At 37.1% G+C, this 15,653-nt stretch overlaps 2 protein-coding genes across 5 annotated transcripts in view; one reads left to right on the top strand and one right to left on the bottom strand.

The window, feature by feature from the left end:
- TEX9 (testis expressed 9) overlaps positions 1 to 8,527 on the top strand; it is a 216,698-nt gene extending 208,171 nt beyond the window's left edge. For both annotated transcript variants that reach the window (XM_014341519.4, XM_063596667.1), the window contains one exon: positions 8,142 to 8,527. In XM_014341519.4, coding sequence (XP_014197005.3) covers positions 8,142 to 8,165 — 24 coding nt within the window. In that variant the 3' untranslated portion in view covers positions 8,166 to 8,527. The remainder of the gene's footprint in view (positions 1 to 8,141) is intronic.
- The window catches only part of MNS1 (meiosis specific nuclear structural 1), a 53,405-nt gene extending 39,738 nt beyond the window's left edge, over positions 1 to 13,667 (bottom strand). For 2 of the 3 annotated variants that reach the window (XM_034938807.3, XM_063596665.1), the window contains exons 1-3: positions 13,469 to 13,645; positions 12,526 to 12,747; positions 4,892 to 5,019 (exon numbers count right to left, since the gene is read on the bottom strand). In XM_034938807.3, the coding sequence (XP_034794698.1) occupies positions 4,892 to 5,019; positions 12,526 to 12,747; positions 13,469 to 13,471 (353 nt within the window). In that variant the 5' untranslated portion in view covers positions 13,472 to 13,645. Of the gene's footprint in view, positions 1 to 4,891; positions 5,020 to 12,525; positions 12,748 to 13,468 lie in introns of all 3 variants that reach the window. The other variant, XM_063596666.1, reaches the window with a different exon arrangement.
- Positions 13,668 to 15,653: the final 1,986 nt, after the last annotated feature.

Consider the following 15,653-nt stretch of genomic DNA (forward strand, 5'->3'; position numbering starts at 1 on the left):
TAGTGGGGGGATGGGCTGGGAGGAGAGACAGGAGCTGGGAGCTGCCTACTCTGCTGTTTTGCTAATATCAGTCCAATCCTGCAACTTTTAGTATGTGGTATTTTCATTATTATTCAGTTAAAAATACTTTCTAATTTCAATTTTGATTATAGACAGTCTCTGATTAATGATGGTTTGACTTTACAATGGTGAGAAAACCATATGCATTCACAGTAGGTTCCTCAATTCACGATGGGGATGCATCCCATAAACCTGTCGTAAATTGAAAATGTAGTTTATTGGGACATGAACCCATCGTACATCAAGGAGCATCTGTACTTTTTGACCAAAGGGTAATGTGAAGCACATCTTTAAATACCTAAGCATATAAAGATTGCCTAGTTTTTTTTTTTATTACTTACGTCTAGTTTAATTCCACTATGGACAGAGAAAATACTATGTATAAATTGATTCCTCTGAAAATCTGTTGATATTTTTATTCTGATACAACATTTCATCAATTTTGGCAAATGGTTCAAATATGTTTACTATAACTACTAATATAATTGGGTTTCCATTTACAAGCTGCTATCTTCTTTCTACTTGTCTTCCCTGTCCTATGTTCTCTCTTCTCTCCTGTTTGCTTCTGTGTTGGGGGTTCCCAAGACCACCATCAGGTTAGATGATTCACTAGGAGGATACAGGACTCAGCATATAGTTATACTCACGGCTATGACTTACTATAAAGAAACGAAACACAGCAAAAATGACAAAGGAAAAAGGCACATGGGTGAAATTCAGAGAAAACTGGGTGCAAAAGGCCTCTACCTGTGGAAACACACAGGACACGCTTAATTCCCCGAGCAATGAGTTGTGACGTGTGAAATGCCTGGCAGACAACATTAGAGCTCATCAGAACTCAGTGCTCAGGGTTCTTATTGGGGGTGGTAACTTAGGCACCCTCTACTTAGAACGTACCAATATTCCAGACTCCCAGAAAGAAAATGGGTATTCAGTATAATCCATATTGTTTTGTTTTCTTTTTTTTTTTTTTTTTTTTGAGACAGAGTCTCTCTCTGTCGCCCAGGCTGGAGTGCAGTGGCGCGATCTTGGCTCACTGCAAGCTCCGCCTCCCAGGTTCAAGCGATTATCCTGCCTCAGCCTCCCAAGTAGCTGGGACTACAGGCGTGTGCCACCAGGCCCGGCTAATTTTTTGTATTTTTAGTAGAGACGCGGTTTCACCGTGTTAGCCAGGATGGTCTCGATCTCCTGACCCTGCGATCCACTCACCTTGGCCTCCCAAAGTGCTGGGATTACAGGCATGAGCCACCGCACCCGGCCTAATCCATATTGTTTTCACATTTTAGCCACAGTGAATCACCCTTAGCAGTTAAGGTGGTAAGAACCTTCTCAAAAGCCTAGTTTCCAGAAACCAGCCAAAGACCAAACTTGCAAGCAGGACTTTCTAAGATAGCCTCAAGCCTGCTACGTTAACTCTTTTTTACATAAGTTTTTTGGAATAATCAATTCCTATTATCATATTTTATTCTCTATTAGTCAGTTATATTTTCTTTTCCAAATTTTTATTACAGATATTACAGCATGTTTCTTTGTTTCCAGGTGAATAAATTTATTCATTATTATTTGACAATGCAAGATTCTTGACTTTAACTTCATTTACTTCCTATCTCATTTTGTCATATTTTTAACTCTTTACATATTTTAATTCCCAAAAGACATAATAAATATTTTATACATTCAAATATCAACTAAATTTACTATACATGTACCTCTTGCAGTTCTGAAATTAAGCTTGGGATCATTTTTCTTCTTCTATTAATACCTAATGAAGAACTGCTAGTATTCCCTTTAATGCAGGATTATCGGTGATCAATCTTGTTTTTGTTTCTCAGAAAATGTTATTTTGTGCTCTTTTAATCTATCTCATCTATTTTATGAATTAACAGCTTGATTATCAGTCCAGAACATAATTATACTGGTATAAGCAAGGTAATGGTAATAGTATTAAGAAGGAAAAACTGTCTCTGTCTTTTCTTTGAAATGGTTTTTGCTGAACTTAAATATAAATGAGATATGAGGTACTTGCTTTTGCTTTCATAACAGTATGTGTTAACTGTGTAATAAATACATTTAGTTAATTGGGCAATTAATTATAACTACTAATTGTTTAGTGCCATAATTTAAAATAGGATTTCTAAAAATAAACAGTGAGTTTCCCAACTCCAGTTAAAAACAGCAGCAAAGTTAAATTATCTTTTAAGTACTTTCTTGGATTACAAAACCATGTGTTCCAAAATCAATTAACAGGAGTCATGATTTCTGAGCTCAAAGAAATATTTTCAAAATAAACTTCAATGATTTTTTAAATGTGCCGTGCATTTAAAAAATTAATTTCTTTTACATTAAAAAAGCTAAATCTTAATATAGGTGATTTTAAATAAATTAGGATACATTTTAAGCACCAGAGCAGTTCCCTGAATTTAGACATGCCAATTTGAAATACAGTCCATTTCTGCATGACAGTGAAAATTTTAATATGGCTTGTGCACAAAATAAAAACACTCTTAGCAATTCTGACACTGCTGAGAGGAGGCATACTCTATGTGAAAGAGTACTCAACTGAATGACTTTTAGTTTGAAAAAAGTTTTCACAAGGTATAAAATTCTGGTTGAGTTGTAAATTTTTTTGTATATACTCAAGCACTTTCTTCCTTTTAGTTTTTGTGGGTACACAGTATATATTTGTATATATTTATGGGGTACATGAGACATTTTGATATAGGCATGCAATGCATACTAATCATATCATGGAAAATGGGGTATCCATCCCCTCAAGCATTTATCATTTGTGTTACAAACAATCCAGTTATACTCTTTTAGTTATTTTTAAATGTCCAGTGAAATTATTATTGACTATAGTCACCCTGTTGTGCTATGAAATACTAGGTCCTACTCATTCATTCTATTTTTTTTGTACTCAGGTAAATCTGTTATCTTTTAATTTCTACTGTTTCTATTCAGGATTAAGTCATACTTCTTACTGTTGTCTCTTTGGAGATAATAATCTTTTTTGTTCTGGCTGCTTTTTTATGATTTTCTATTACTGTTGGATTTTAAAAGTTTTATTAGGATGAGTGAAAGTACTGTTTTCATTACTTGCAATGTTCTGAAAATTCCAGGCCAGCATCTCCTCACATAATGCTTCTGTATTATCCTCTTTCACCTCTCTACCAGGACTAAAATTATATTAATACATCTGCTAGAACTTTGTACCATAGCCCATATCTCTTTTAAATTCTCATCTGTATTTTTCTATCCTTTTGTCTCTCCATGCTTTATTCTGAATATTTTCCAGAACCTTTTCACAGATTATCCCTTAATCTATGTCTAATAAAATCTAATTCTGTATTATTGAAGTAAAACACACACTAAAGTGCACAAATCTTAAGTGTACAGCTTGTAGAACGCTGTTGAACATACTGCCATATGCTTATTGGCCAAGCTCTGCTTCACTTAACTCTCAGCCATTTTTTGTAATCAGCAGAAACCTCTAGAGGAAATGCCACTACAAATGCCAAGCTCGCATTCTGGTTTCCTTCCTTTCACAGATCTTAATTTTATGCTTTTCCTAGACTTTTTCTCAGGAGGAACATTTATCTGAATAACCTAATCTGCAATTGCTAGAAGTGAAAATCTCTTCTATTTAATTCTTGTTTTCAGGGAATTAGAGATAAGAAATAGTTCATCGTCAGGTGATAAAAAAAAAAAAACCATGAGTAACAGCTAATGATGGTTGGAGAATTAGGGCCCAAAAAGATAGTTTGAGACTAGAACAATAAGCACATTTTAGCAGTAATTCTAAATTTCTAAGGATCGGTAATCTCTTAGAGAATCTGATTAGAGTTGTGGAGCCAGAAAAATACACATGGATACATTTGCCAAACATATTAATATAATTTAACAAGGTTCAAAATCCATGAAGCTCATCCATGTTTCCTGTAATATTCTACAGACGTCCTGCTCAATTAAGATAAAATGTAACAACTATCGAAGTAAATTTCCAATATATTCAATTACATAAGTATATGATTAGCATTTACTTGGCCCTGAGTTTTGATTAACACTGTGACAAGGCTGTTCCTAAAAAGTAATTCGATCTTAGGCAGGATCAAGAAACATTCTAGAATAGTGTCCTGTCATCTGGAGTATCTGGCAGTCTTTCTTGGAGTATCATACGGAAGTATGGGGGCAATTAAGAAATACTAATAATTTAAACTGTAATCAGAGAAGAAACCAGGATGATGAATAAACTTAAAGCCAGGTTATATAAGAAACAACTGAAGGAACAAGGGATAGCTAACTTACAGAAGAAAACATTTAGTGCGTTCATATATGTGAAAGGACATCTAAAGAAGACAGATGCATGAAGTCACAGAGAAATTGATTTAAAACAATGGGGGGGAAGATAATTTAACATTAAGACTAAAGTTCCTACTGCAGTTACTAGAGGTACTGAAACACAGGCTCCACAGTCATTCCAGAAATACTGTAGGAAATTTATGTAGAGGTATAAAATTAAACTAGTTATTACCTAAGGTTTCTCTTAAGATTAGGAATTCATTTTTTATAAGAGGTCATTTTAAAATTTATGTGTAAAGGAAAGAGCAGGGGGACTGATATTTATTTTTCACTGTAAATATTCACACTTCCATGAATACAACTTCTTTTCTCAAATAAATATTTATAGAACTTAAAGCAATAAGTATTTCCAGGTAAAATATTAACTAAGTGAAATGATATAAACAAAGAAATTTCACTTTCAGGTGCTAAGGATTACATAAGAGTTTAAAGATAAAGACTAAATAAATGAAATTTAGAGAAACCAAGATACCTGTTTTCTCTTACTTGTTGCCTCATCTTTTCGTCCTTCAGACTTTCATGTTTCAGTTTTGCCAATTCCATAGCCAGTTTTTCTTCTTGTTTGAGCTGGAGTTCTTTCAATCTCTTGTTTTCTTCTGCCTGAACGAAAAATTTAACTTCGTTGTTTGTCCTCTAGAATCAGATTTTTTTCATCAAGGTTGAATTTGTTTTATAACAGAAAACTAAATGCCTTAAGGCCAACAATTGATGATGTTTTATTTTAAAATACAAAATGTTGTTTCAATAAATACTTTTTCAAAATATTTTATCATGGAAAATTTCAAGTATTGCCAATAGTAAGAAGAATATTTAAATACACTCTCAGGTACCCATCACACATGTTTTCAAAAATTGTCGACATTCTGCTAATCTTTTTGTCTACCTTCCATTTCACTCTTTTTCCCTTATTCTTTTTCTGCTAGGGTGTTTTAAAACAATCCTAGACATCATGTCACTTACCATGTAAATAATTCAGTACGAATATCTACCTGATCAGAATTTTTAAAAATATAACAATCATGTCATCAACATGTCTAATTAACAATAATTCCTTAGTTAATGTCTAATACCATGTCCATATTCAAGCTTTCCCAATTGTCTCAACATACTTTTCTAGTTGGTTTGCTCAAATCAAAATCCAAACAAGATCCACATATTGCATCTAATTATTATTTTTCTTAAGTCTCTTATATATTCTGTAACAATCACCTCTACACACATTCTTCCCCCAAGCCACTGACTTGTTATAGAAATTAGGACATACATCCCGTAGAATGTTCCACATTTTGCATTTGACTGATTGCTTCCCCAGGATATATCACTGAACTTTTTTCTCTTTTATATTTCCTGTAAAAATGGCAGAAAGATCTAGAGGCTTGATTAAATTCAGTATCTAATAAAAACACATGAAAAGATATTCAACATCATTAGCCATCAGGAAATGCAAATTAGAATTGCAAGGAGATATTACTACGTACCTATTGGAATGGCTAAAACAAAAAACAGTGCCAACACCAGATGCTGGCAAGAAACTATCACTCATATATTGCTGTGTGGGAATGTAAAATGGTACAGGCATTCTGAAAATCAGTTTTATAGTTTGATGTAAAACTAACATGCAGCTGAGCGCTGTGGCTTACACGTGTAATCCCAGCACTTTGGGAGGCTAAGGTGGGAGGATCCTTAAGGCCAGGAGTTTGAGACCAGCCTGGGCAACATAGAGAGGTGCTGTCCTTACAGAAAATTAGCCAGGTGTGGTGGCACAAATCTGTAGTTCTAGCTATATCAGGAGGTTGAGGTAGGAGGACCGCCGGAGACCAGGAGTTCAAGGCTGCAGTAAGCCATGATCATGCCACTGCACTCCAGCTGGGCAACAGAGCAAGACCCTGTCTCTTAAAAAAAAAAAAAAAAGCCTCCATGCAATTATCACACAACTCAACAATTGTACCTCTTAAGCATTTATCCCAGGGAAATGAAAACTTTTTATTTAAAAACCTGTATACAAATGTTTACAGCAGATTTATTCATAATAGCCAATACCAAAAATACTCCAGACATCCTTCATCATGTGAGTGGTCAAATAAACTGTGGTACATCCATACTATGGGATACTACTCAGCAATAAAAAGAAAAAGAATGCAAGCAAAACTTGGATGAATCTCCATGAATTATGCTAAGTGAAAAAAGCTAATTCCAAAAGATTACATACAGTTTGATGCCATTTATGTAACATTCTTGGTACATGTTATTTTTTAATAATTGAGATATAATTCATATAGCATAAAATTCACCTTTTACAATTCACAATTCAGTGATTTTGTATATTCACAATGTTGTGTATCTATCACCACTATTTAGTTCCAGAGCCTTAAAAAAAATAGACTTTGAAGTTTTGGGTTCACAACAAAATTGAGCAGAAAGTACACAGAGTTCCCATATATTCCCTGTCCCTACACATGCTCAGCTTCCCCTTCTATCAGCCTCCTCCATTAGACTGGTATATTTGTTACACTCAGTAAACCTGTATTTACATTACTTAAACCTATGCATCATTATCACGCAAAGTCCATAGTTTACATTAAGGTTCATTCTTGGTGGTACACATTCTATGGGTTTTGGCAATGCATAATCATATGTATCTACCATAACAGTGTTGTACACAATCATTTCACTACCCTAAAAATCCTCTGTGATCTGTCTATTCAACCCTTCCTCCCTAAAATCCTAAAAACAACTTACATTTTTACTGTTTCCATAGTTTTGCCTTTCCCAGAATGTCACATAGTCAGAATTATACAGAATGGAGCCTTTTTGGGCTGGCTTCTTTCACTTAGTAATATGCATTTAAAGTTCCTCCACATCTTTTCATGGCTTCATAGCTCATTTCATTTTGGCACTGATTAATATTCCATTGTCTGGATGTATCACAGTTTATCCATTATCTATTGAAGGACATCTTGGTTGCTTCTAAATTTTGACATTTATAAATAATGCTGCTATATATTATAAACATTTGTGCTATGGCAGCTATAAAGCTGTCATGTTATATTTTGATAAATGCTATAGATATATATAGGTGATTGTGTGTACACACTATATATAGCACATCTGTGTGTACATTTGTGTGTGGCATAAAATGTCAACACTCCAGAATGTTTACATCACCCCAAAAGAAACCTGTAACCTATTAGCAGTCACTTACTATTCCTCTCACCTTTTCCCCCAACCCCTGGCACCTACTTATCTATTTTTTGTCTCTATGGATTTGCATATTCTGGATATTTCATATAAATTAATTCACACAATATGTGGCCTTTTGTATCTGGTTTATTTCACTTAGCAAACTGTTTTCAAGGTTCATCCATGTTGTAGCATGTATCAGTAATTCATTCCTTTTTATGGCTGTGTAATATTCCATTGTATAGATGTAACACATTTTGTTTATCCATTTATCAGCTGATTGGCATCTGGGTTTCTACTTTCTGGGTGTCATGAATAATGCTGTTATAGACACTCGTGTATGAGTTTTTATGTAGATATATGCCTTCAATTATCTCTTGGGAATATATTTAGTACCCAGCTACACCACACCTAGATTTCTGACTTGCAGAAACTGAGATAATAAATGGGTATTGTTTTAAGCAGCTAAGTTTGTGGTAATTCGTTACTTAGCAATTGAAAACTACTACAGCAACTAACGTGTACTCTTCAAAATTGTCAAGGTCATGAAAGACAGCAAAAAGTGAAGAATTCTTACAAACTAGAGGACACAAGGATTGGAGAAGAAACAATGACTGGCTGGGCACGGTGGCTCATGCCTGTAATCCACTTTGGGAGCACTTTGGGAGGCCGAAGAGGACAGATCATCTTAGGTTGGGAGTTGGAGATGAGCCTGACCAACGTGGAGAAACCCCATCCCTACTAAAAATACAGAATTAGCTGGGTGTGGTGGTGCATGCCTATAATCCCAGCTACTTGGAAGGCCTCGGCAGGAGAATCACTTGAACCCAGGAGGCAGAGGTTGTGGTGAGCCAAAATTGCACCATTGCACTCCAGCCTGGGCAACAAGAGAGAAATTCTGTCTCAAAAAAAAAAAAAAAAATATATATATATATATATATATATATGACTATAGTTTATTCAAATGCAAAGCTTGAGGACAGCCACTCAGGAAACACAAACTCCAAAATAATGGGTCATTGTTCCAACGTGGGGAAGTTAAGGTTTCACTTATATAGGCAGAGACAGAGAAGCTTAACAGGGTTGCAACTTTTTCCATATAAGGTCAGTATACATATTATAGCAATTTAATTAGTTGCATTCCAAGGAACATTCCATGAGAAAGGGTAATGATCTTGAGGGGTCTTATCTCTGGTGTCTTTCCTAATCATTTACAGAACAAGAATAAGGAAGATTTAATCTGTAATTGGAAAAGCAGAAGTTGTAGCAGCATGCTATGTGACTCAGGACACATAGCCACATTCCTCTCAAGGCTAAAAACTAAGGATACATGACAACTAAATGCAATCTGTGGTCCTCAAGTAGCAAAAACACATTAGTGGACAAACTGATGAAATCTGAATAAATCTCACAGTTAACAGTATTCCATGAAAGCTAAATTCTCCATTTTGATAACTTTTCCATGATTTTCATCTGTGTAAGATGTTAAGAAGTAGTCAGGTGAAGGGTATATGTGAATTCTCTACACTGTTTTTGCAACTCTCCTATAAATCTAAACTTATCTCAAAATAATAAGTTAAAAATATGCATATTTCCAAGATTTGTTCACTGAAAAAACCTGGAAGCAATGATAACCCAAGAATTATGAGTAAACCTAGCACCCAAGTTTTCTTGAAATATTATTTCCACTAAATGATAACAGCGCTTCCTGGCACAATGGCTGATTCCAGGTGTAGGACAAAAAATATAAGAGATAAGTTTTGTATTTGTCAGGGTTCTCTAGAGTAAGTGATTATGAAGGCAGGCAAGTTCTAAGATCTGCAAGGTGAGCTGGCAAGCTGAGGAACTAATGGTTTTGTTCTAGTTTGAGTCCTAAAGCCTGAGAACCAGCAGGCTCAAGACCCAGAAAGAGCCAATGTTTTAGTTTGAGTTCAATGACTAGAAAAAAGGAAATGTCCCAGCTGAAAGGCAATCAGGCATGAAGAATTCTGTCTTATTCAAAAGAAGGTCAGTCTTTTTGTTCTATTCAGGCCTTCAGCTGATCAGATGAGGCCCACCTATATTAGGGAGGGCAATGTGCTTTATACTCAGTCTATGGATTTAAATGCTAATCTCATCCAAAACAACCTCACAGAAACACCGAGAATGATGTTTTATCAAATACCTAGAAACCCCAACGCCCAGTCAAGTTGACACATAAAATTATCACAAGCCTAGAACAATTTGTTTTGACAAAAAGCAAGGAAGGTATCAAAGATTAAGGAAATATTGTCAAAAGGACACAGAGGGCCAGGTGCAGTGGCTGACACATGTAATCCCAGCACTTTGGGAGGCCGAGGCAGGCAGATCACTTGAAGTCAGGAGTTCAAGACCAGCCTGGCCAACATCGTGAAACCCCATCTCTACTAAAAATACAAAAATTAGCCTAGCATGGTGGTGCAGGCCTGTAATCTCAGCTACTTGGGAGGCTGAGGGAGAAGAATCTCTTGAACCCAGAAGGCGGAGGTTGCAGTGAGCCGAGATGGTGCGGCTGCACTCCAGCCTGGGAGACAGATGAAGACTCTGTCTCAAAAAAAAACAAACGACACAGAGGCAATATAAAAGGGCATCCATTGGCCAAGGATGAGATAATTTGAGCATCAAAAATAATAATAAATGCAATTAAGTACATAAATATCTATGAGTCCATAAAGGTATTTTTAAAAAGAGACAAAGTCAAAAACTAAATAAAACAAAAATTTAAAAACAACCACAACGTAGGTAGACACCAATGGAAGAAAATAGGACACCAGTTCCTTACTCTGAAAATTAACTGTCTCCTTTTTCAGTAAGAATAAATAACCCTAGTCAATAACAAAGTGTTTTTTTTGTTGTTGTTGTTTTTGGTTTTTTGGTGTTTTTTTTGTGGGGCGGGGGCAGGGGAACAGGGTCTCTGTCATTCAGGCTGGAGTGCGGTGGCAAGATCATAGCTCACTGCAGCCTTAAACTCCTGGGCTCAAGAGATCCTTCCATCTTGGCCTCCCAAAGTGCTAGAATTATATGGGTGAGCAATTGTGCTGGCCCGAGGTGAAGTTCTTTACAGAGGAATTTCAGCTAATTAAATGTGAAAGGAATAAAAGAATCAGAATATCAGTTTTTGTAACCACTAATGAAAGAAAAAATTCTTTTGTGAAACCACAGATGAAAGTTTGATGGGAACCTTTACAGTGGAGAAACCAGACTGTCTTCCTAAACCCACTCATCAATACTGGCATCACTAAAAGTGGAATAACCAGACCTCATGTGTTCCCTGTTGTGACACAATGACAAAGACAGCATCACCTATGGAGTATTCTTGCCAAAAAAGGTGGACCGCAATCTAATTGTGTCTTTATGGCTAGGTTCTATTTAGAGGAAATATAACAGATAGGGAAATAAATTAAAGGAACATGAGGAAGCAAACACGTACATTCAGAATGTGGGCTACTGGATAAAACAACTGGCTTAGTTTAGCAAGCTAAAAACATGAAGTCAAAAAAAAAAAAAACACGGTGAAGGAGGGGCTGTTTTCAATTAAGAGGGACTTAAACAGACATAACCACCAAATACACCGTATGAATGTTGCTTGGATCTTGATTAAAACAAACCAACTGTAAAACCAGATTTTTGACACAATCACAGAAATGTGTTTATGGAATGGGCGAGATAATAGTATTATGGTACTCCATGTAAGAAAACATCCATATTTTGTTAGATGTACACTTAACTATGTAGGAAAGAGTTGGTGTGATACCTGGGATATTCTTTCAAATTAAAGAGAAAATAATAAGAATAGGAAAAATATCCAACCCCTAAGATGTGCTTTCTCAGAGTTAAAAAAAAAATCATATCTAAGCTTTTGAATTTGGAACACAGAAGGGTGGATATCATTTTTTAAATTTGCTTTTGTTATTCTCCACAAAATCCTCCAAAATGTTTAACATACAGCAGCTACTCAAAAACTACTGACATATCAGAATACCTTTTATGTATTTATGAGAATTCACTTCTATCATGTCTGAATTCTTATTAGTTTCCCTTTTCTACCACCTTAATCCCTTAAAATGTTGAGATATACCTAAGGGTTCATTTTCTACCACTTAATAATGTATACATTAATTTCAGTAAATTTTTTAAAGGCACCCCTAAATTTTTGTTTTTAGAAATTTATGAAAGGCAACACAATTGTACTTACATGAACAAAACTGGTAGTAATTACAGAGTTCATATTTATGTTAAAAAAAAAATCTGAGTGCTTATTCTGTACCAGGCACTATTCCAAGAGTCTTGCATGTATTAACTCATTATTAAAACAGTCCTAAGTAGGAGGTACTATTCTTATTCCCCATTTTATAGAAAAAGCATAAAAAATAAAAGCAGGCTGGGCGCGGTGGCTCACCCCTATAATCCCAGCACTTTGGGAGGCCGAGGCGGGCGGATCACGAGGTTAGGAGTTCGAGATCAGCCTGGTCAATATGGTGAAACCCCGTCTCTACTAAAAATTTAAAAATTAGCCAGGCGTGGTGTTGCGCGCCTATAGTCCCAGCTATTCAGGAGGCTGAGGCAGAAGAATCGCTTGAACCCCGGAGGCAGAGGTTGCAGTGAGCCAAGATCGTGCCACTGCACTGCAACCTGGGCGACAGAGCAAGACTCCATCCAAAAAAAAAAAAAAAAGTATAAAAGCAACTTACTCAAGGGTCCGTAGCTAAGGTATAGCAGTAGTAGGATTCAAAAACAGGCCGGCTCCAGAAACCCAGCTCTTTACGATTACACTGAGCTGAGGCACAATCAGGCATCACTTACCTGCTGCTGTTGTTTATCTACTCATTTCCAGCATTAACAGCTGACTTTCATCGTTTCCAAGGTGCAAAATGAAAAAAAAAAGTAACAATGAATAGTAAAACTTACCTTTTGAATGGCCTCTTCCATATCCAACTCAAATTGTTCATTTTGTAATAATCTGAGAAATTGCTTGCGCTGAACACGGTTATCATTTTCATTCTGCACCATTTGATTCCTGATTTGACTGTTGATGTTTTTTAGAGCTTGGACATGTAATTTTTTGCAGTAGTTTTCATCTACTAATTTCTGATGCCTTTCACTACAGCTCAAATTTCTCCTTTTGGAACCCTACGATGGAAGAAAAAAAGATGCATATTTTGATATTCCAAAATCTAATTTTAAAAAATGTATTGATATAAACCTTAGTAAGAAAGGATACGAAGAGCCTGGCTTCCTTCCTAAATTCAAAGGAGTATACCGAATAAAAAGTAAACGTGGTAAATATGTTCACATGTCGATTAAATAGGTACTGTTATTATTACCTATTTTATAGATGAAACATGAAAAGTAACTTTACCCAAGGTTCTGCAGCTAATAAGTAGCTGTGCTAGGATTACTCGCACCCTACAGACCCAGATCTTTACCACCACCAGGGAATTTCTCCTCCCCTCATTCCACTCACCACCACCACCACCACGACTACCACCACAGGGCCATAAAGTGCTGTTCAGAAGCTGGTCAGATTTTCCTAACATAAATGTAATAGGTCAATTCGCCGCTATTTATCAATTCGCTTTCTCCTACACTTTTATATCTACTTATTTCTTCAGAGGTTCTATTGGGCAGATTTAAAGATGTATTTAATACACTATGCGAAAAGTGCCAAAAAAGCTGGAAACCACCGCGAGCGTCCCTTCTAATAGCACCTGAAGCTTCCGAAAGCAAATACAAGCTCCCCAATTAATGACCAGATTAAGCACTTAAAATTCTTTTTTAGAAGCAGATGAGCGCCAAACTAGAATTAAATCAACAAATAAACAAGTAGTTTCAAGTCCCCCAACTGGCTCACCATCTTGGCTGACGAAAAATACCCCCTCTCGTGGGACCGCGGCCACCACCTCCCGCCGCAAACGCAGCAGCCAGCAGCCCCAAGGAGCGCACCTGGCTGCGCGCGCTCGGGTGTTTACGCAGCGTCCTGGCAACGGTGGAGCTGCGCGCCCTCCGCTCGACCAAAACCGACCCACGCAGAACGTGGCCTCCCATTGGACGCGATAAGATACAATCGGCATTGAGCTTCTTAGGACCAGGGCAGGAGGGCTACTTCTATAGGTCTAAACTAGAAAAGCGGGAAGTTCAGACTGTGGCCTGACCCAAGCACTTTGCAGTGGGCTAGGGAAGCTCGATTTCCCTCCAGCGGCCGAACTGTGGTTTCAGTGGGTTTGGGAGCCAAGTTCGGGACTGTGGAAACTGCGCACAGAGAAATACGCAAACTACTGCCTAATGCATGGAGCCGAAGGCAATTTCCACGCATGGAGCATCCCGCACACTAAGTGCCTAGTCAGCAAGGTCTCTGCTAGGGACGATGACTGGTTTAATCCTCAGCAATGGGAGTCCAGGTCGCTGTCCCCTTTGCTGGGTTGTGAGGCACTGAGGGTAGCACGAGCTTCCAGCAGCCTTCACTTCACCCCCCCCCCCCCCCCCCCGCAGAAGCTGCTGGTAAATTTTGGGACTAAAATGTATGAGCCACATGAATCTTACTCTGCTATGTGGTCCAGGTACCAAGACAGAGCACGTTACATGATGGCAGGATGTTGATCTGGTTCATTCCATAGGCAGGTTAGACACTAAAGTCCATTTTAAATGGGAAGTTTAAGAATGATAATGGATCAGAGAAATTAGATATACTGATTTTAGAAATGATACATTCAGAGAAATCTTGTCAACACTAAAATATTTGTATAAGGTGATTAGTGGTATAACTTTGTGTTATTCTAATTTGGAGTCCGTCTTCTGTAGCAATATGTCTGCTTAAAGATTAATAACAAATGGGACTTGCAGTTTCAGTGCTGACGTGTAAAAGCTTGGAAGTTGTCACCCCATCCTTACAACCAGATCAAAACAACTAAAAATCAGCGACTTCTCTTGGTTCCATCATACAACTGAGGTCGCTCCTCTCTCTGTCCTTTGGTCATTTATCCCGTGGTTGCATATCTATATTGTCTCTAGTACTCCACTCATTGCCATCACTGTTTGAGAGAAATGGAGAGAAGGCGTAAACCTGCCCTCTGGGTGTTCTGTGTAAATTGATCTGGAATGGAGCAAAGCAGGCAGCCTGCTATAAATTTCTCTTCTTGGCATATCCATCTCCGCAAAGGGTTGGGCCCTCTATAGAAGAGACAGGAGACAGGCATGGGTTCAGGGTTGAACAGGGTATAACACATTCAATAGAGTGTGGGGTTTAATTTGTTAATTCCTAACAGTGAAATAGTGACATTGCAAAGTATTTCAGCAAACATGTATGTTTTTTACTGTTTACTTCTCGAATTGAGGACTTTTGTCTCTAAAGGGAACTTCAGTTATAATTCCTCATTTCCAGTATACCCTTGGATATGGTAGAAGGATTCATATAATTTAATAGGTAATCTGAGAAAAAGATTTTTGGCCAGAATATTGACCTAAATCCAAGACAAATTTAATCAATTGTAACAATTAGCTGATTTTAACCTTTAAAAAAATTATCCTAACAATTACTACATTTTTAATAGACTTTGCTCCTTTTTCGAAGCAGTTTTAGGTTTACAGAAAAATTGACAGAATACAGAGAGTTCCCCATCTCACCTCTCCTCCCCACCGCACCCATACAATTTCCCCTATTTTTAGCATTACATATTAGTGTAGTACATTTGTTACACTTGACGAACCAATATTAATATGATTAAGTTCGTAATTGACATTAGGGTTCACTCTTTGTTTTGTATAGGTCTATGAGGATTTGTTTTGTTTTTTTTCTGAGATGAAGTCTGGCTATGTTGCCCAGTCTGTAGTGCAGTGACATGATCTCGGCTCACTGCAACCTCTACCTCCCAGGTTCAAGCGATTCTCCTGCCTCAGCCTCCCAAGTAGCTGAGACTACAAGCAAATTTTTGTATTTTTAGTAGAGACGGAGTTTCACCAGTTTGGCCAGGCTGGTCTTGAACTCCTGACCTCAAGTCATACACCCACCTTGGCCTCCCAAAGTGCTGGGAGTATAGGCA

This window comes from Pan paniscus, chromosome 16 (assembly GCF_029289425.2).
Source record: "Pan paniscus chromosome 16, NHGRI_mPanPan1-v2.0_pri, whole genome shotgun sequence".
In the NCBI taxonomy this organism is placed as follows: Eukaryota; Metazoa; Chordata; class Mammalia; order Primates; family Hominidae; genus Pan; species Pan paniscus.